Here is a 21006-nt window from a genome sequence, read left to right as displayed (position 1 = left end):
ATAATGAAGTTTCATCTCGCTGAGTGTAAATTTATTACTTAGAAATAATGAACTTCACTGAGTATGTGAATTCGTCATTTAGAAAAAATGAAAGTATGAATGGCTGAACCAGTGTCTCTTGCCCGATCGATTTCAGAGGCTGTTTCTCGCGTTATAAGACAGTTAGTCAGGTAGGTATGTAGCCTGAAATTCAGCAGTGGCGGATCTAGGGGAGGTTCCCCCCCCCCCCTTATTTTGCTTAATTGTGTTTAAGCGAGAATCACGCTTCAAATACCTATTACGTAGTTCCTATCCACTCAACAATTCGGCAGCTCACACTGCAACAGGAACAACGACAACGACAACGACAACAACTACTCAAAGGCCGAGGTAACAGGTAAATTTTAAGCCAAGAAATTGCTGCATGAAGAAAATGCAGAACTTTTAAAATCGGGAAATCGAATAATGTATTTACATGCGTAGATAATTCTTTGTAGCCTGCGAACAGGCTCACGTTGGAGCACAAACGCGCTCGGCGTAGCTGAGAGCGAGAAATCGACGGGCGAAGCCGCGAGAGGAGAAAGTCACTTCTTGGCGCCTCTTTCCCGCCGATCGCTATTCCTCTTCGTCACTCGCGCGTTTGATTCAAACGTGAGTTTGCTCGCAGGTTAAATTCTTTGTGACCTTTGTGACCTTTGGACGGATAGCTGTGTGACACACTTTGTTTGTCTTCATCAAGTCACGGCTGGGCATGTCTATTCCAGGCAAGTCCAAAGATCGTACACGTGGAAAGCTAAATTCATTTACGTTTAAACCATCATTGAATTTCAATAGAAATCAGACATTTCACTGAACACGCCAAGCGATTTTTATTTTCTTCATGCAGCAGTTTCTTTTCTTAAAATTTACCTGTTACCTCGGCCTTTGAGTAGTTGTTCCTGTTGCAGTGTGAGCTGCCGAATTGCTGAGTGAATAACAACTCCATAATAGATAGCTGAGGCGGGGAATGGGGGGGGGGGGGAGAACGGGCTCCCCGAGCCCCTCCCCCAGCCCCTCCCCCAGATCCGCCAGTGCTGAATTTCAGGCTACATACCGCCGCCGTTACCTACTTGAGCAAGGGTAGCATTGACTGTCTCACTTATAGCGCGAGAAACGGCCTCCGAAATCGATCGGGCAAGAGACGCTGGGTCACCCATTCATACTTTCATTATTTCTAAATAATGAATTTACATACTCAATGAAGTTCATTATTTCTAAATAATTAATTTCTAAATAATGAATTTACACACACGGTTAAATTCATTATTTCTAAATAATGAATTTACACACTCAATGAAGTTCGTTATTTATAAATAATAAATTAACACTTGGCGAGGAGAAATTCATTATTTCTAAATAATGGATTTACACATTCAGTGAAGTTCATTATTTCTAAATAATAAATTTACACTCGGCGAGGTGAAATTTATTATTTCTAAATAATGAATTTACACTCCCGGCGAAGTAATTTATTTATAAATAATGGGATTAACAAACTTTATGATATGTAAATAACTATTTTAGAGATGACCTGATATATAAATAATTGAAGTTGTTTAATTTATTATTTATATATAATAACTCTATGGTAAAAGATTATTTATAAATCAGGACGTACCTAAAATAATTATATACATATCAACGAACAAGTTCTTGTGTCTTATTTATAAACAAATTTTGTGGCATTTCCAATTATTTATAAATAAGGGGAAAATGGCATAAATTCGGTCTAAATAATAAATTTACAAACGGCGCCCCATACTTTCCAGTCTCCCTCTCGATATCGCTTAAAAAAATGGTGGGATTTCTCCAAGTGGAGAGTTGACATTTACGGCAAATGATGGCAATGTATTCTTTTCCTCAATTCCTTTTAAAATCATTCCAGAAGTGAGAAAAACAAATCCCCTGTTCACAACTAATACAAAAAACATCCCTTAAGTGTACAAATGACTGAAACAGAGGTCAAAATGGGGAATTCCTTGGGGCAGCCATGGGGCTTCACGGGACATTTTTAAAGGTATTATAATATTAATGTATGGTCACCATAATAATGGGTTTCTTTTTGTACAGAAATGACAGCAATTCTTGACAATTCCTGCCAAAAAGTGGAAAATTATAGCTTATCGGGTTCTATTTTCATGGAATTGTCTGGAAGAGTGCTAGCCACGAATCAGCATGAATCAACGACTTAACATGTAGATGTTTAAATTCAGGGTTTTTGTGGAGAAAATTTCAAAATTAGGCTATTTATTGTAGTCAGTAACTCTGCATTATCGTCATAGTAACTTTTCAATCCCTGCCAAAAGTGCTATGTTTCACCTTTTTATAATGACGGGTTAATACTGGATGTAGTTGTAAAATTATGTGAGTAGTTATGTTGATATTTTCAGGGGAAGGTTAGTTGCTGATCTGTTTGGATATGTCAAAACTGAGGCCCCATTAGAGGGATCTGAATATCCCACATATCATATATATATCCCTTAAATTCAAGTTGCAAAAATGATTTTCCTTCAGGATATCTTGTTTTATGCGATCTTAATATTGATCCCAGGTCCCATATCCCGTATCCCAAAAACCCCTAATCACTTTTGTCTATAATCCCTAGGGGGTGATGGGTTGGAAAAACCCCTAATAAGGCTTTCAAATTACTTGAGTTTGTTGTGTATATACGTTAGGTTAGATTTGAAAGTGGTGTAAAGAATAGATGTTACGATGAGAATTCTGTGCTAATAGAGAGCCTGTCTTGTGCGTGATGAAATAAGAAATCATGAGACAAAATGAGAAAGCTACATGGCACTTATACAACATGAGATAATTTACTAATTATAATTAATATTAATAATTGATAATATTAACAATTTAATAATTATTTGAAGTTGCTAGAAGAGCAATACTGCCTGGCTTTCTAGCGCCTTAAAATATACCATTATAATTAACTCAAGTAGAACACTTGCAAACTGCAAAAGACTGAAAACTGATAACCTTCCAGTTGAAACCACGACTACAAGGGGGCTTCACTGGGAGGTACAGGAATTTCATTAATGGCTGGGTACCAGGCAAATTGACTGGCTGAAAGGATTATTTTTGCCCACTTGCCGGCTTGACCATCTAGAGGAAAGTTTTTCTTATAAAGAATATCAGTTCAAAATGCTCCCCCTGCCTGTGAAAACTGGTTGCCCTGGCTTCCTAATTACAATGTTGATAAAACCACTGCAGGTCCACCTTTCCTAACTTTTTTTATGTTTCTTTTTTGACAAAAAAAGTTATAGGCCTTTTACACACTTTCCATAGAAAATGGTACCACACACTGTAGGCACACTTAATTCTCTTTCTACTGGCTTGTGTTCTATAACCCAGAAAAATACTTAGGTGAATAAGCTGTTACATGTGGGTCCTTTCCAGTTTTAGATGTTTTGAAAGAGTCTTTTAAATAGCAAAATAAACTTATGAAGGCCCTACCCGTTTATATAACTACAGCCTGACTGAGGTACCCATGTTGGGTGGAGCCTCCCCTTATATTCAGTTATAGGCTACCTCCTACTCTCCAGTTCAGGCTCAGAAGATGGATGTTCCTATTTTTTTTTTAACTGGTCAAAAAAAAAAAAAAAAAAAACTTGTCAAAATAAACTTTCTCTAGACTGACTTTTAACCGCCTAAGAATTGTGCGGCTAAATGACTAGGATGTGCTTTGAGTCTCGTAATTTACAGGGGACGGGAACAGGAGAGAAAAGGGAAGGAATCGAAAGCGAGAGAGCAGAGTAGGGGAAACGGGCGGTTCTGACTCCAGTTTCGTTGGCCTGGCAAATGCACGAGTGGCAAAGCCGGGAGAGGAGTGGGGTTAAGATAAACTTTTCTCTAAAGTTGAGTTGTAAACACGACATATTGGAAGGGAGGTACCGGGATTTCGGTCGGAAAAAACAAAGGAAAATGGGACAACATTTCCTTTGGTAGTGGGTAGAGTTTTTTCTTTGCATAGTATGTATATCGCCTTTTCGGGCCCTTTACAATACCTTCTCACTGTATTAACCTTCTAAACAGAAATCACGAAAAAAAAAATTCCTGAGTGGATTGTTCTTTCGCGATCTGTGCAGAAAAAAAAGAGAAAAGAAAAAAAGTTATATTTTTGAACATTTTATTACCCTCGTTGTTTTAGCATCCGCCGAGGAGACATGAGAAGACCGTTGTCACACCAGTCGGTGGCCAATTTTTGAGTTAAAAAAATTGAAAACAGACAATAATGTCCCATCAACTTAAAATTTGAAGCGCTTAGTGTCAAACGAAAGACGCATGTCCGATTAGATGCTTTCTGTAAAAGTGAATAACAAACACAATGAGTGTAGGTATCGAATTTGACCACAAGTCACCTCGCATGTATCCGATTTCTTGTCAGGCATTCGCGTTTCCTGTCAATTTGAGCCGGGTTCAGTGGAACTATGTAAAATCAACATAGCTTGGAGCGTTTACAATCCACGCCTTGAGATATACTTGAACTGAGTTGAGAGCAAGTAGATCACTGAGGCTTTGAGTTCAAGTTCTTTTTTGCGACAGTGGTTACACGTAGAAAGCGTTTGGACAACGCGCTTCAGGCAACAGACGCGGTTAATTGCCTTGGCGTTTCGTACACACGGCAGAGTTTTCTGCTCGAGTGCATCACGTAAAGTGCTTGATTGTTGTTTAAGACCACAAAAGGGCTCCAAATGGCATCGAGTAGTTTAATCGCCTTGCTTTGTGTGATGTTATGGAGCGGTTCATTGGGACAGAAGTTCAATGTTAGCCAGGGCCAAGGCGAGACAATTGAAGGTGTCCCAAGAAAACAAATACTCACTGGGTAAGTCGAGCTTTGTCTTTCTGTACAACATACTCCCAACTGCCGATTTCGCTTTTTTAGCTTAAGTATTTTATTGGATTGAAGATATTTTTGCGCGTTAATAATACAACCTTCGTTTGAGCAGTGCTGTGAACTGTTTAATAATGTGGTCGACCGAAATTTTGCTGAACAAAACAATGGCTAGTGTTACAGACATAAGTTTTGCAAAGTATTAAACCTTACTGTATGACTTCTCTCCAATGTAGTTTTCATCTAGCTGCTTGCTTTGTTCGAAACGCATCCAGGTCAATATTGCCTCCATTGTCGATCTTCTTTACTCGGTTGTAAATTTTTCTTTATCAAAGCTCGATTCATGCAGCGTGTACAATGACAGATTTTGTTCCCATGTGTAATCTCGTTAATTGAGTTCACCAACTGCCGATTGATTTCCTCCCTTTATAGAATCTTTATATGGCTCTATATCACTGATATAATGTGATGTTTTGATGATTTCACTAGGCCAAATGTGTGTGGCGGACGAATTAATCCTTATTGCTGCCCGGGTTGGCAACAAAGACCTTCTGTGGGACTCTGTATCGTCCGTAAGTATTTTTACAGCTTTCATTGTGTTAATTGTTTGAGAGAATTTTCTTAGGCAAATTAGACTTATTTCTCTTCACTTTCAAATAAGAGTGATGATACCTTTTTCAGTTTAAGTCCTTTTCCTCTCCTAGTGGTTACATCTGTAGTGTAAAAATCGGAGTTTGTTGACATTTCCTTTGCTAAACATTTCTCCGTGCGATTTTCTCAGCTTGTGTACGTACCAGGCCAGCTTTTCCTTCATGTGGTTTAACCCAAAGCAGATTTCTAGTGTTCTTTTCCTGTCTTGGAAAATGACTCTCCGACACCTTGTAATTTAATTTAATTTGAATTCCGTAAAAACCGCGATAACAGTAGTGCTCCTTTGCGCGTTATTTCAGCACTCAAATTTACCTTAATTAATTATTATTTACGAACTCCCGACATCTCGAAGTTTTTTCTTCAGAAGAAACATGATAGTGGACCTACCTGGGAAACATATACTCAGTTTTCGCTTCAAGGTTTAAATTTAATAACAGATCAGCCTTCCGGTAAAGTCGAACAAGGGCAAAGGGGGTGGAGCGGAGTAGGGGAGGGGAAAAACCTCTTTCAATTACTTTCCGATTTTGAAGGGGGTTTTTTGTTGGAGGGGGGGGGGGCGGTCCTGTAGGGGGAATTGACGAGCAATGATTGAGTTTACAATACCTTAGTCTGTCGTGGAATCAACTCTTGAAAGCTAGTTTTCCAGTGATATTTTTATGGAGCTAAGGGAGTAAAGATTAATAGCATTTCATGTAATTTAGGATCTTTATTCGGTTCGGAGTAACGTCTGCAGTTCGAAAGAACGACTTTAGGGGATGGAGTGGTATGGGTGCTATGAGACTGAAACACTTCCCTCCGTCGTCATCTTAATTAAGGATGAATTGCGCCAAAACGCCGAAAGGGCTAACTTAAAAGCTTTCACTTGGGAGGAAAGTCTGTTGTAATTCTATTGAAAATCAAACAGTTACCAAAAATATGATTCCATATGGAAGCAATTTTCATTCTTTTATTCAGATTTTGTTTTAATAATTTCAAGGCTTAGAAAATGAACGTTGATAACTCGTAATCACTTCCTGATCTTCTTTCACTTCGGGTTTCACTCTTTGTGTTTTATTTAATATTATTTAATTCCGAAACTGTCATATTGTAAAAGTTTGTTATTGAACGTCAAGTCCGACATCTTCTCAACATCATAAATAAGAGTTATTTTATAACTGTCAACAATTCTCATAATTGTCATACCATGGAGGATTTCCAAGTTTTCGGTCTGGCACAAATTTTAACGTACGACAGCTTTTTTCCACTGAAGTGTGAAATATTTCAATCGAACGTGACCTTTCTCGTGTCTCTGGGTAGAATTCTGTTTCTAAGACCTTATATTCTTTAAGAGACCCATTGGTTGGAATCACGTTTTCAAACTTTTTTGTTGTTAAAATCAAAAGTCATCTAGGAATTCAAGAGGTCGTCCAGTTATATCTGCCTTGTTTTATCTCTCCTGATGCGATAAAGGATTTGCGTGTAAAAAGATAATCACTTAGCTTAAAACTGAGAGCGTTTTGCTTATTTTTGTAAGTCGTTTCAGCTTGTAGAGTTTTCCTGCATCTTGTGGCTTTGCTGAGTTCGAAACGAAACGGTTCTATAAATCGTTATCGTTTGGGAAATCCATGCTCATATTTTTAGATATACCACATTAAGGATTAAAGTAAAATCATTGCTTAGTTATTCTTGTTGAGAGATGATAATGATATACTACTACTATCCACTTACTAAAGATAAGAACAGTTACAAAGTATGGAGAATTAATTTTCATTGCAAAGCTTGTCGCAAAATGTGTTTTGCAAGTTGCTTTCACGCATGTTATAAAGTAGAACTAACGTGTAGCATTGAAGTTGCCTTATTAGTTGTTACTAGTTGTAAAATTAAAAGCGAAAAATGAAAAGCGCATGAAATTTGGAATGCGCCTAGACGAGGTGCACGGACTTGTCACGTTTTCCTCTTCTTCAGCATGTAAGAAATCGTTGCAAGTTGTGGGAACTGATTCAACTTTTTGTTGGACGTGGCCATTATCACGTATACAGCTGCGGCTTTTATTTACCTCTAGATCAGCAAATAAGGTTTCTTATAAGCCTACGCGGTAAACTTTTTTTGATAAGAATGTATATTTTTCTGCCCAGGCTGGGTATTCTTAATTTTCTGCCAAATTTTTAGGCTGAAAATATTCTTGTGTACATTCTTAGATTACAAAGTTGAGTACATGTATTTCAGTATAAAACGGATGTGACCAGGAATTGAACTATCAATTACAACGTAACTGTCTGGTGGCTGTATAGTGTTATATTACTCACGTGCTTTATCGCTGTACCTTACAGCCCGTAAGCTAGCAGACACTTGGCCGTTTTGCCTTAAAAAAATAAAAATAAAGTTCATTTTTTTTTCTTTAAAATATGCATGTATACGATTTAAGTGCATTCTATTTTCTTTCAACACGCAAAAAAAATGTTCTCAACAAAATCTCATCCTTGTGTATTTTCTTAACATATTCTTAAGATGTCACCAATTCCAGCCTCCATATTCTTGTAAAAATGATTCGTAATAGAAACGTAGGGTAAAATTGCCAAAAAGTGCCATTACCAGTGGTGATATCAAAGATGAACTCAAGTACAGTAAAAACTTGTCTTTAAATTCCTGACCACTTTTCAAAAAGCACGTATCTTTATTCTTCTCCAACAATGCAACTTCCCTAGCTCTCACGTTGATAAACACTGCAATAGAATATCCTCTTTAGGCCACTGAATAAATACAAACAATTGATGTTATATACAGTCAAACTTGTATTAGGCGGACATCCTCGGGACCCGTGCTAGTGTCCGCTTAACACTGGGTGTCCGTTGAAAACAGGTTCTCTCAGAATTCGTCTTAAAAGAGTCATATTAGTAGTCCTCAGTATTAAAAGACCTTGAAGGGGTCAAATAGCATTCTTGTGAACGGTCGAGAACTCTGAAATACCTTATTTCCATAAACAATGACAAGTATACGAAGTAAAACGATTTAAGTATACAGAAACAGTATCTATACTGATCGAATCATGTGAAGGTTTACAAAGTCAAACAAGAACAAAAGTTTTGTAAAAATAAAACCGAATAACAAAATATTGCCTAAAACGTGGACAAAAAAAACATGCATTCTTTTTGCCGTGTCTGTTTGATACAGGTTTCTAACAATAGAAATGACCATAAAAGTCAAGTTTAAGGTGCCCGCGTCCGCTTAATAGAGGTGTCCGTTGAATACAGGTATTTTTTACAGTGAATGTGGGAAGAAAAATGGCACTTGCACTGCTGGGTGTCCGCTTAATATGGGGTCCGCTTAATACAGGCTTGACTGTACCTCAATCAGAAAAATTTCACAGAAAAAACTGAGAACTTTTCCATATAAATAATGGCATTTTGATGGCAGATAACATAAACGGTTTGTAAAGTCACTTTCTTTGATTACTACAACTAGAAATAAGTTCAGGTGTGAAAAATTTATCGCAAATGTTTGTATGCAAAGTCGCTTTCCGCAGACACTCGCCATTGAATTTTCAGCTTGACAGTGAAGTCCATCTCTTGAATGAAGAGCCATAATGATTTTGACTTCTCATTTTCCAATGACATACTTAAGTTTAGAAACGGAAGTTCCTCTCGCCCGTTGCCCAGATATTTTTAAAGATCATTAGAAGGCGTGTCTTTCGTAACTGAATACAATTACACTTTTAATTAATCAAGCCTCTTGAAATCATATTTCAGAAATGTGTCGATACACTTGTGCTCGATTTCCGCCGCTTTCTCGAGTCCGGTCTACGTTCCTTCCAGAGAAGACTTCGGGGGAGGAGCGCGAGCTCTTATCCCGAACAGCGGCTGGTAATCGAGCTTACGATACACTGTGGTGAACTGAAACAAAATCTATAAACACGTGCATGTAAACGAAGACAGCTGAACACAATCCATGCTACGAGCGGACAGTCTGACGAAGCCTGTGAAAGACCATAGTATCATATTACAGTTTTTCTGTTTTACCTCGCAGCTTTTTGGGTTTCATTGTTACTGACAAAGAAGGCATTTTGTGCCGTAAGCGCGGTTTTATGCCGCTTATTTTTGCCTGAATCCGACATGCCACGGAGGCGATACGTCATGAAAAGTCCAAAGCGCGAGAGAAGGGCGCGCATTTAGTCGTAATAAAGTTGGGGATCAGGCCCCGTCTACATTACGCCGCAGGAATTGAAAACGGAGGTTTCACTCTGAAACCGCATGAAATGTTTCCCAAACCCACTCCGCCGGAGGAGTTTGGAACCGCAACAATGCCCGGTCATTTTGGATTTGCGTTTGAGGAAAACTCGAGCAGGAAAATCACATTATTATGGCGATGCCATTATCTTCCAAAAGCTCCGTTTTCAAAATGTTTTCCGTCCAAACGCAAAGCCGGCGTTTTCAAATTCCACCAGTTTGAAGAGCGTTTCGAAAAGCTCCGTTTCCGTGACGGATTAATGTAGAACTAAAGCTCCGTTTTCAAGTCTAAGTTTTTTTATTTTATTTTATTTTATTCCTCCAATTCCTAGCTAATATATAGATATGTAAATATAACGTAAATAAAGTAAATAGTAACCGATAGTGCTTTGTAAGGAAGAAAAAAACGCAAAAAAAAAAAAAAACAACAACAACAGAAATTGCATCACTTAAATTGAATTACATTGTATATTGGAAGGAGAGGAGAGGGGCACATCTAGATAAACTAATTTCGTGCCCCTTAAAGTTATGTATAACTTGAGATTATTAATAAAAAGAAAAAGAAAAAGAAGAGAAAAATGACAAAATAGCTCAGAAAGTTATAAAGAGATAATGTTTTCATTAGTATTGAGTAAGGTACCAGCGTAAAAGTGTTTTTCTAAACATTTTTTTAGATGGTTTGTCTCTAATGGATTGCAGAATATTATTCCAAAAGAAACTTCCAATAATGCTGGGGCAAAATCTCCTAAGATTAGTTCGAAATGAAGGTATTGCAACTTGGTTGGATGATGCACTGCGGGTACTGTAATTTTGTTGGCAACAAGAAGGCGTTTTAACGACTTTTCCTGTCGAAGGCTTCAATAAGAGTTTCTTTACCATCTTTTGAAAGTGCGATGCTAATTATCCTGTGTTTGTTTCCTTCAGCTATGTGCCGCTACGGCTGCGGGACCGGAGAGTGTTTCAGACCTGGCGTCTGTCGATGTCCGAATGGCGCGTACAGTCCGTCATGCAGCGGGGTTCAGGCGCAAGGTATGTGAAACCAACAGAGAAAACGGTATCTTTACCATAGCCGCCATGATACAAAATAGTCAGGCGGTCTAAAAAGGGACAAGTTTTGGGGTCGCCTCAGAAGCCAGCCGACTTTGGCAATTGTTTTGTTTACAGAAAAGTCAAAACGACTCATATTTAATCGTTTTATACTGTCCTAGAACTCTGAACAAGTATATTGCCCGGGGAAAAGTTTATCAGGATACAAAGATAATGGTTTAGTTGCCCGATTTAAGTTATTTGCTTCCGTAGAAATCACTTGAAGGACGTATTTATTGTAAAACTACAAAGACAGCTATCGTGAAAATAGCCTACTTGTACTAAGATAAAATAACACAAAGAAAACAAAATTCGAGTCCCTTTTGCTTTTTCAGTAGTCACAGCCCATGTAGTACTATGTCGTAATTACGCTTTTAGCAACTGGGTTTGTGATTTTTTTTTTGTAGTTTTTATGTTTAATACAAGTGTCTGTATTTAGGGGATCAATGTAGCGTGTTGTGCTTCAATGGTGGAACTTGCAACAAAGATAACTGCACCTGTAAGAATGGATTCACGGGAAAGTTTTGCGAGTCACGTAAGTTAATATTGATGTCCACGTGCATTCTTCTGATGTTGATGATAAACCAGTTTGAGTTCGTATAGCGTGATCGTCCGGGTGAGGGTAGATCTGAAAAGAGCTGTTGTTGGTGACTGATGTTTCGACAACCTGAGCGGAAGTCTTCTTCAGAGTCAAGTGAAAATGACTTACGAACTACTGATGCTCCTGGGCTCAAACCATTTACTATGACGATAAACTGGGAAATTGTGGTTGTGAAGCTGTTTCTTCATGCATGGTAAATGATAAGTCCAAAAGGCAGCGATATTGTGTATGACCTCTCTGCTTGAAAGTGACCGTCCGACTAGAGTATATCCTTTTCGTATCGTAACCTGGGTACATCCGCACCTCCCTCCCTCCCCCCCCCCCCCAAATGAAACGGGTAGACGTTTGGAGGGGAGGGCGGGGATGGATTTACAAAGGCTACTCCGTCATGTATCGACAAAGAAGAAATGTTTCTGCTAGTCTGGATGGGATTCTAGTTCATCACAGAACTTCCTTTCTATTTTGGCAACTTGCAAGTGTCGCAGGAAATAATCACGATATTATAGTAAAAGCGTTTCATATCCTTGAACTGAGCAGTAGAAAAGTTATGTTTCTTAAGATTTCTCGTTATTTCTAAAGCCATTTGCCAGGAGCAGTGTCTCAACGGTGGTCGCTGTGTTGGACCAGACAAGTGCGCATGTCTTTATGGGTTCACCGGAGACCGCTGTCAGCAAGGTAAAAAATTGTGTGCGTTGTCGTAATTTTGGAAGTGTTCCACTTAGGTTTAGCACGAAGCTTTATCGATAACATGCAACTGCAGACCGCGAAGCATCTGTTTTGCGACAAGACCTCAGCGAAAAGAATTTGAAAACGTAAGGTAAATTTGTCGCGAAAATCGTCAGAGCGATGTTTAGAAGGGCTGCGGTTCTTCCATTTTGCAAGCGTTACTCGTGAAAATTCCACGTGGTAAAACACAACACGATGACCCAGACCAGGTTTAAAACCAGAACAAAAGCCATTAACCCGCAAGTCTCTCACAGTCTGTACTAACGTTAGATTTGTTTCTGTTGAAGATTACAGAGTTGGTCCATGTTACACCAAAGTAAGGAATCGAATGTGTCATAACCAGTTACAGGGTGTGGTCTGCACGAGGCTCACGTGCTGTGCAACTATTGGACAAGCTTGGGGGAATCCATGCGAGCGTTGTCCTGCCAAGCCTAGTAAGTCAACTCACTTAGGCCCTGTCCACACTATGCTGGAGGAAATTGAAAACGCTGGTTTCACTTCGAAAACGGATCAAACGTTTTCCGTCCACATTACGCTGGAGGAATGTAAAAACGCAATAATCACCGGCCATTTTGGATTTGTGTTTGAAAAGAAACTCGGGCACGGAAATCACATGATTATCGTGACGTCATCGTTTTCGAAAACATTCGTTTTCAAATTGTTTTCCGTCCACACGAAAACGAAAAGCCGGCGTTTTCAAATGCCGCCGGTTTGAGGAGCGTTTTCGAAAAGCTCCGTTTTCGTGACGGATTAGTGTGGACGGTAGGCCTAACCGTAGAAATAAAGCTGCGTTTTCAAACTCCTCCAGCGTAGTGTGGACGAGGCCTTACTCTCTTATCAAGTAATACACTTTTATTAATGAGCTAAGGGGATATGTCAGTTCAATTTTGAAAAAAAAAAAAAATCATATTTATAACAATAGAACTTTGTTTTCGTGATTCCAAAATTGTCGTGAGTTGAGGGATAATTTTTTGTTTCTAAAATTTGCTCTGAGTGGTATTGTGATTGACTCATGACATCTCAGTCTTTACGGGTCGTAACTCTCTGACAGTATTGGACAAGGGTAAGGGTAACCCTAACCTAACCCTAACCCTAACCCAATACCCTAATACCCTATTACTCTATTACCATAATACCCTAATACCCTAATACCCTAATACCCTAATACCCTAATACCCTAACACCCTAACACCCTAACACCCTAACACCCTAACACCCTAATACACTAATACCCTAATACCCTAATACCCTAACACCCTAACACCCTAATACCCTAATACCCTAATACCCCTAACAACTTAATACCCTTAGAGCAGTTTTCAATTGAGTGTCGAAAGTAATTAGACAATTACTTTGGTTTTGGTTTTGTTTTCACTTCGGTTCCAGATTGGCTGAGTAGTCTAATTGGTAAGTAATTGGTTTGGTTTTGGTTTTACGACACTCAATTGAAAACCGCTCTACACCGTAATAACCTAATAGGCTACTACACCCTACTACACCTACTAGACCCTACTACACTTATACCCTGATAACGTAATACTCAAGTACCGCAATAGACCCTTTTCATATATGGCTGCCAATTTAAAATTCTTTTGTATGCATTTACATTAGCATCTCTAATCTCCTTTGGGAGTAAAAGTTCTTTATACTTATCAACTTAAACATGAGGTACTTAGTAAGGCTAATTTTAATACTTACAAAAGAATTTATAATTGGCAGCCATTTATGAAAAGGGTCTTTACCCTTATACCCCAATATCCTAATACTTTAATACCCTAACACCCTTACAACCTAATACCTTGACACCCTAATACCCCAACACTTTCAGACCCTAACACCCTAACACCCTATGTCCTTAACAGCCTAATACCGTAATAACTAACACCTTAATACCTTAATACTCTAATACCCTAATATCCTAATAACCTAAAACCCAAATACCCTAATACCCTAATACCCTAATACCCTAATACCCTAATACCCTAATACCCTAATACCCTAATACCCTAATACCCTAATACCCTAATACCCTAATACCCTAATACCCTAATACCCTTATACCCTAATACCCTTATGCCCTAAAATCTTAATACCCTAATACCCTAATACCCTTATGCCCTAAAATCTTAATACCCTAATACCCTAATACCCAAATATCCTAATACCGTAATACCTGTATACCCTAATATCCTTATATCCCAATACCCTAATACTTCTTAAACTGCAAGCATCTCGTGGTTCTTGAGTCACACACTAGCCATTTAACCCCAACATCCACCAGTAGCCGGAAAAAGGAGTTAATTTGGCAATGTTCACTTAGCTTTGTATTTATCAGATTTTCTTCTTACGTTACTTTCAGAGCCCTGTGACCGAGGATTTCTTCCAAATTTTCGCAGCAAAGCATGCCAAGGTACGTATTCTTCCTTGCAGTGACAGTTAATAAACGGTAAATACAATAACTGCAATTGTTTCATATGTCCATTAGACATTGACGAATGCAAAGCCATCCCAAAGATCTGTGCGGGCGGGCGATGTATTAACTCTATTGGGAGTTTCCGCTGCGAATGTCCCGCCGGAAAAAAGCTTGACGCGGACTCACAGAAATGTATTGGTAAGTTTATATTTTTTTTATTAAATGAAATGCTACTTGGTAAAACTCGAAACCAATTATGCGTTTGCCTGTTCGTTCTTTTTTCTTTTCGGTTTTTCATTAATTTTTAAGGGTTTTTCTACCTTAGAAAACAATCATTTTGACGGTACCTTCAAATTTTAGATCAGAAAACTAATGGCTTAAAAGATAGCTACATGACTCCGTTTAAATTATAAAACAGTCATTTTGAGTTTCGATTGGTGTATCACATTATTACTGGCCGTATGTATGTAATTTAGGAAGCATGCGAAGTTTCATAAGAATCCGTTGCAAACTCATAAAAATATGGGACCCTAAACTTGCCAGAGACATAGTCAACGTGATCCTGATTGTACTTTAAGCTAAATCCTAGGATACCTAGAGATAGTCCATTCCAGGTTGACCTTTAACTTAAAAGAAAGGACCATGCCTTACCCTGCCGCGCCTCTATCAATCTTGCACTCCTTTTAACCCCCTATTTTTCTCGTCATCTGAGTGTTTAGTTCCCTTGTTTTTCGACGGTTGATGCCAAGGATTCTCTTGTGCTCTTTTTTCTTCAGATGTAGATGAATGCACCGAGATCCCTGGCATTTGTGCAAATGGCCGATGTGAGAATACAGTCGGCAGTTTTAGATGTGTTTGCCAGGAAGGATATATTCTGAATCAGGACAGGAGCTTCTGTATAAGTAAGATATTTAGTCTTTGAATGGATCAAAGCGCATTGTATTGAATGGATCAAAGCGCATCACATATTAGAAACTGTATTAAACCATTGCTTAAGATTTTTGAGGGAGGGCGGTGGCCTCATGGTTAGTGGGCTCGACTCCGGATCGAGCGGTCTGGGTTCGAGCCCTGGCCGGGAACATTGCATTGTGCTCTTGGGCAAGACACTTTACTCTCGCGGTGCCTCTCTCCACCCGGGTGTATAAATGGGTACCGGCGAATTTAATGCTGGGGCGTAACCCTGCGATGGATGCATCCCATCCATGCTACAGAAACCAGGAGAAGCTCCGGCCTGATTGGCAACTTGGCTTGTACCTAAGGTTATCCCATAGACCCTTTTCATAAATGGCGGCCAATTTAAAATACGTGTAACCTCGTTTGAGAGTAAAAATTCGTTTACATTATCTTTTTTAAAAAGAGGTTCGTAAGTCTAATTTTAATACTTACGAAATAATTTATATTTAGCGTTTATTTCCAGGGAAAAACTCCGGATATTGTTATCAACGAGTGGTAAATAATTACTGTGTTGATCAGTCGTCCACAAACACCACCAAGCACGAGTGCTGTTGCTCTGACAAGAAGCCAGCGGGCTGGGGACCACTCTGCGAACGATGCCCCAACCAAGGAACACGTGAGTTGCACGTGACTAACATGTTATTGCACGTGATCGCAGCAAGCGCGTCTTCCCCGCCGCAGGTAGAGTCCATGCTCTCTGATGGACAAGGACTGCCATGTAACATATATCTTTTATGTGTCAGTTCGATTTTTGCGTCTAACGACAGTAACGCAATCTCTGTTAGATGTCAAACAAAGCCGAATAGCTATCACACAGCCCTTTTGTCTTAAGTCGTACAATGTACAAAAGAGACTGCGTTCTATTTTTTTGTACACTAAAACGGAATATGTTTTTTCCTTTTCAGCTGAATATACAACGTTGTGTCCAAATATTTCTATACCAACGGACAAGCCTCCAGGTATGTTATAACATAACGAAGACAAAAGATTGGTGGCGATGTAATCAACCGGATAAGGGCTCCTCGTGCAGGAGTGCAAAACAGAGCCACAACACAGACTAGTATGCCTGTTCTTCACACCCTACTCTAAAGGATAACTTGTCTGTATTCGTTTTGTCGTTGACCAAAAGTGGCCAGCTTTTTTTCTTTCCATTTTGACATTCAACTTACTGCATGACCCCTGCTCTCAAAGCCTTTCTTGTCTGCTTGCTTTCTTGTCGCACAATTGAGCACAAAGCCTTGTGAAAGTCATTAATGAGTTTCCGTGAAATTCTTGCATCCCTTTACTGCTTTTATTCTACTACTTCTGTCGTGAAACCATAACTATGGTGAAACTTGACAAATTTACGTTTTTTTTCGTAGTTGAGGAGTGTCAAAAGCAAGGGGATATATGCCCTAATGGGAGGTGTATAAACGTACCCAGCGGTTTCCAGTGCGTGTGTAACCAAGGGTACATACTTGGACGAGACAACGTATGTCTTGGTAAGTTTGACCTACAGCAGGAATTTTCCCGCCTTTTCCTTTATTCCCGCCAAAATTCGAAGCGGCGACGCGTTGAGGATATAGATGGTTCCTCTCCCGCCGTGAGCAGTTAAAGGAAAAGTTATATATAAGAAAAAAAGACAACATTCAAAAGGTCTATTTCTATTTAGTATCACCCAACTAGTGGACTAATGCAAATCCTGCATTTTAATTGGCTAATTAATTAACTTTAATTTTAATTTGAAATTTACGCAATCGAGCGTGACGCTTTCTTTCGTTTTATTCCCAAATAATTATTTCTTTAACTTGCATTTGCTAACTTTATTATTGCCTTTTCTGTCCGACTAGTTGGGTGATACTAAAACAATTAGAACCTTCGCCCTCAAGGGCCACGGGTCAATAGCCCATTCGGCTTCGCCTCATGGGTTATTGACCCGTAGCCCTTGCGGGCTACGGGTCTAATTGTTAAGTATTTAGTTGTTGCGGTAAAAGTATAAAGAACGTATACAGAAGGAGAAATCAGATCAAGACTTTCAGATTGTATTCGGGGATGTAAAGTTCATGATTCGGACATACATTTAATAGCTTTAGAAGTAAAATTCGTTTTAGAATTAAAGGATGACAAACATTGTCAACAACCTTGAAAGTTGCATGACTTTGTTATTCTCGCAATGCAAATTAACACATTGACATCAGTTTTTATGCGTCTGTCCTCTTATTGGTGATAAATTGCGTCATAACATTGTCAAAGTAGCTGTGGAACCGCGAGCCGCACAATTAGTTTTTTACAATAACAAGACCCCAAAATGGCCAAATGCCGGGAATAAATGAGGGGAAAAAACGCCGTAAACAAAGATAAGTGAGTTTTACTCAAAATGACGTGAACGTTGTCAATAGCTTTTCTCGCTTTTTGATTGGCTACTTAAAAAAGTCCATAAAATCTCATTGGTTAAAAGTTGACAGTTTAACAGTTGAAAGTTGAACTTGAAAGCTTGCATAAGTTAAGATTTTATCCGTCTGTACTCTTATTGATGATAAAAATTAGCCAATCAGCGCGTGACAAATTAGACAGTTATTGTAAAAACCCATTGGATTAGGCCTGCCTCTCGACAGTCACCTGTAGGTCTTATGTTTATGTGCGTTTCATATTTTTTAGATATAGACGAGTGTTCTGCGAACTCTCTGCTATGCAGAAATGGCCGTTGTATTAACACAGAGGGTAGTTATAGGTGTGAGTGTAATCCTGGGTACCAGATCTCCTCTGATAAAAAGAGCTGCACAACAGGTTGGTCTCTTGTCATTTTTCTATACATTTATGTATTTTATTCTCGAGTACAGACTTAAAACTAAATCTCTATAATACTGACACTAAGATCTCTCCCTTATTACCGCGACGAGCTCAGTGATGAGCGTTAAGAAGCCCACCTTTACACACCCTGCCTCTACCTTTTGTTACAAGACAGGTCACATCTTTGATAAGTTAATAAAGATGGAGAATTTTAAGCTCGGTAATGAAATGTGAAGGTGAAATAATCAACATGACACGAGCGTGGGACAAAGAAAAATTCTGAGTCCCCGACAGGAATCGAACCCATGACCTCCCGAACACCGGGCGGGCGGTCTATCCACTGAGCTACGAGAACTCATGGAGAGCAAGGTCATTTAACTGAGTTCATATATGATAGGTGTCCTGCATACTGCTAGGATCAACGCTATCGAATTCATCGTGAGTAGTGATAAGTTAATAAAGATAGAGAATTTTAAGCTCGGTAATGAAATGTGAAGGTGAATTAATCAACATGACACGAGCGTGGGACAAAGAAAAATTCTGAGTCCCCGACAGGGATAGGTCATGGGTTCGATTCCTGTCGGGGACTCAGAATTTTTCTTTGTCCCACGCTCGTGTCATGTTGATTAATTCACCTTCACAGGTCACATCTTTGATCCTAATTAACTCTTAGTTTTGTTGTTGTTGTTGTTATAGTTTACGTTGTTGCTTTTTTACAGCATATGACGGTGCATCGAGGGCCATGGAAAATGTAATTGCTTTTTTTTAAACTGTCTTCAAATTGCCTGCAACACTCAATTCAATTCTCAGAAAAACCGCGGGCTAAATTCTACACCTTGCTGTTAAATGCCGTTTAGATCAACAACCTCTGCATACCAATAACACAAGGCCTTGATTCATATGAAGGCCTCGTCCATATCACGCCAGAGAAATTTGAAAACGCAGAGCTCTTTACTTCTACGGTTGGGCCTACCGTCCACACTTATCCATCGCTCTTCAAACCAGAAGAATTTGAAAACGCCGGCTTTGTGTTTTAACGTGGAGTGAAAACATTTTGAAAACGAAGCTTTTCGAAAACGGTGACCTCACGATAATCACGTGATTTCCCTGTCCGAGGTTCCCTCAAATCCAAATCCAAAAGACCGATGATTGTTGCGTTTTAAGTTTTCAAATTTTTCCGGCGTAGTGTGAACGGTGAAAACGGCGCCTTCACATTTCTCTGGCGCAGTGTCGACAGGGCCTAAGTTAGGCGGAATTCGTTTAGTTTCCAAGATAAATTACTCCACACTATCTAAACGTTTTGTAGGCGTTGTAGGCGTTGACTCAGCTGTGTGGCGTTAAATTACATTCTCTTCTGGTGTAGGTGTGGATCCGTGCTCTCAGTCAGGTGTCTGCGAAAACGGTGTGTGTGTCAGAACAAGAGGTAGCTTTACATGTCAGTGCCGGCGCGGATACACTCTCACATCTGATAAGAGAACTTGTAAAGGTAATGAGTTTGAACGTCATTCAATGTTATACTAAGCGTAATTAACGCTACATTGCCAGCAATCGCATTATTCGTTAATTATTGACCTTTAAATGGGCAATGGCGCGGCTGAGTACAATGGTTTTAATAACTAGGTCGGGAGCTTGTTGTAAAATTTTTTTTTTTGCTTTTTATAAATTTGCTTATTAAATAGAAAGAGAAATACGAAAAGTGATGGAAGCAAAGGATTATCAACTGAAAAAGAAAAACTGATGACTTAAAGATTTAACTTTGAATTTTGACCAGAATGACAGTTTTGATTTTTTGACATCCTTTTACAAAATCAAATTTGATTTAAACTGCAGTCCACTTCCATCCTTGTAATCCTGTATTTTTTCCCCAAAATACTTGTTTTATTGTTGCTGTGTAAATCTTTTTATTCAACTCATTTGTATCTTTGGAGGCATTTGGCAATGTAATGTGGTAATTAGAGATCTTTTGATGATCAGTGCGTCACTTTTCTTTTTACGGATTGTCGTTGATTGTCACGTGTTTTTGTTCTCCAGATATTGATGAGTGTCAGTCCCAGGGCGTCTGTGCCAACGGTCAGTGTATTAATTACGCTGGAGGATATGAATGCTCGTGTGGCCCTGGGTTCGAACCCAGTTCCGATATGCGATACTGCGTCGGTGAGTACAACGTGAGACCTTTATTTTAAACTTCACCTGCTTTTGTCGGGTAAAGATGAGGAATAGGAATGAAACCAAGCTGGGAAAAAAAATGGCAAATTAAGGGAAAAAAAGGGACTGATGCAGTTGAAACTGGACGTGTCTTTATTAGTTTTTCTTTTCTTTATGTCAAGCACAACGCTATCTTTTACATAGTGTATACAACAGATATTTGTATTGATGTTAACACTTGCACATTTTTGCTTTTTTTCTAAAACAATGTCCTTTTTGACGATATTTAACTTCCAGATATTATTGATCTTGTGATAATACATTGTTCGTGGCTAGTCTTACGCAGCTCGTTTCGTCCCGGTCGGGAATCCTTATGCGATATAAGGCGAGATTGCTGTCATCATTTTGTTAGCGAACGGGACTTTGGGCGCGATGCCCAACGAGTTTGCCAAGCAGAAAGATCTCTGATGAGTCCCTTGGCCGGGATGAAACGAGCTGCGTAAGGCTAGCCACGAACAATGTATTATCACAAGTAACTGTCAACTTTATTTCAATATTATTGATCTGACAGCAATATTTCCTTTAAAAGTGAGCGATTTTTAGC

General features: G+C 39.1%; 1 protein-coding gene across 2 annotated transcripts in view; it reads left to right on the top strand.

Annotated features, from left to right (window-relative positions):
- The first annotated feature begins 1803 nt into the window (after positions 1–1803).
- LOC110068861 (fibrillin-1-like) overlaps positions 1804–21006 on the top strand; it is a 74776-nt gene continuing 55573 nt past the window's right edge. The window contains exons 1-16 of one of the 2 annotated variants that reach the window (XM_089296200.1): positions 1804–2035; positions 4409–4846; positions 5345–5427; positions 10633–10737; positions 11234–11329; positions 11975–12070; positions 12409–12555; positions 14481–14531; positions 14607–14732; positions 15311–15436; positions 15952–16104; positions 16394–16447; positions 16850–16969; positions 18126–18254; positions 19621–19743; positions 20289–20411. In XM_089296200.1, coding sequence (XP_089152326.1) covers positions 4716–4846; positions 5345–5427; positions 10633–10737; positions 11234–11329; positions 11975–12070; positions 12409–12555; positions 14481–14531; positions 14607–14732; positions 15311–15436; positions 15952–16104; positions 16394–16447; positions 16850–16969; positions 18126–18254; positions 19621–19743; positions 20289–20411 — 1663 coding nt within the window. In that variant the 5' untranslated portion in view covers positions 1804–2035; positions 4409–4715. Of the gene's footprint in view, positions 4847–5344; positions 5428–10632; positions 10738–11233; positions 11330–11974; positions 12071–12408; positions 12556–14480; positions 14532–14606; positions 14733–15310; positions 15437–15951; positions 16105–16393; positions 16448–16849; positions 16970–18125; positions 18255–19620; positions 19744–20288; positions 20412–21006 lie in introns of both variants that reach the window. The other variant, XM_089296198.1, reaches the window with a different exon arrangement.

Source organism: Orbicella faveolata, unplaced genomic scaffold (assembly GCF_042242905.1).
Source record: "Orbicella faveolata isolate gen_17 unplaced genomic scaffold, um_ofav_v1 contig_26, whole genome shotgun sequence".
Taxonomy (NCBI): domain Eukaryota; kingdom Metazoa; phylum Cnidaria; class Anthozoa; order Scleractinia; family Merulinidae; genus Orbicella; species Orbicella faveolata.
Note: the sequence above shows the minus strand (reverse complement) of the source record. Positions and strands in the feature narration are given on the sequence as shown.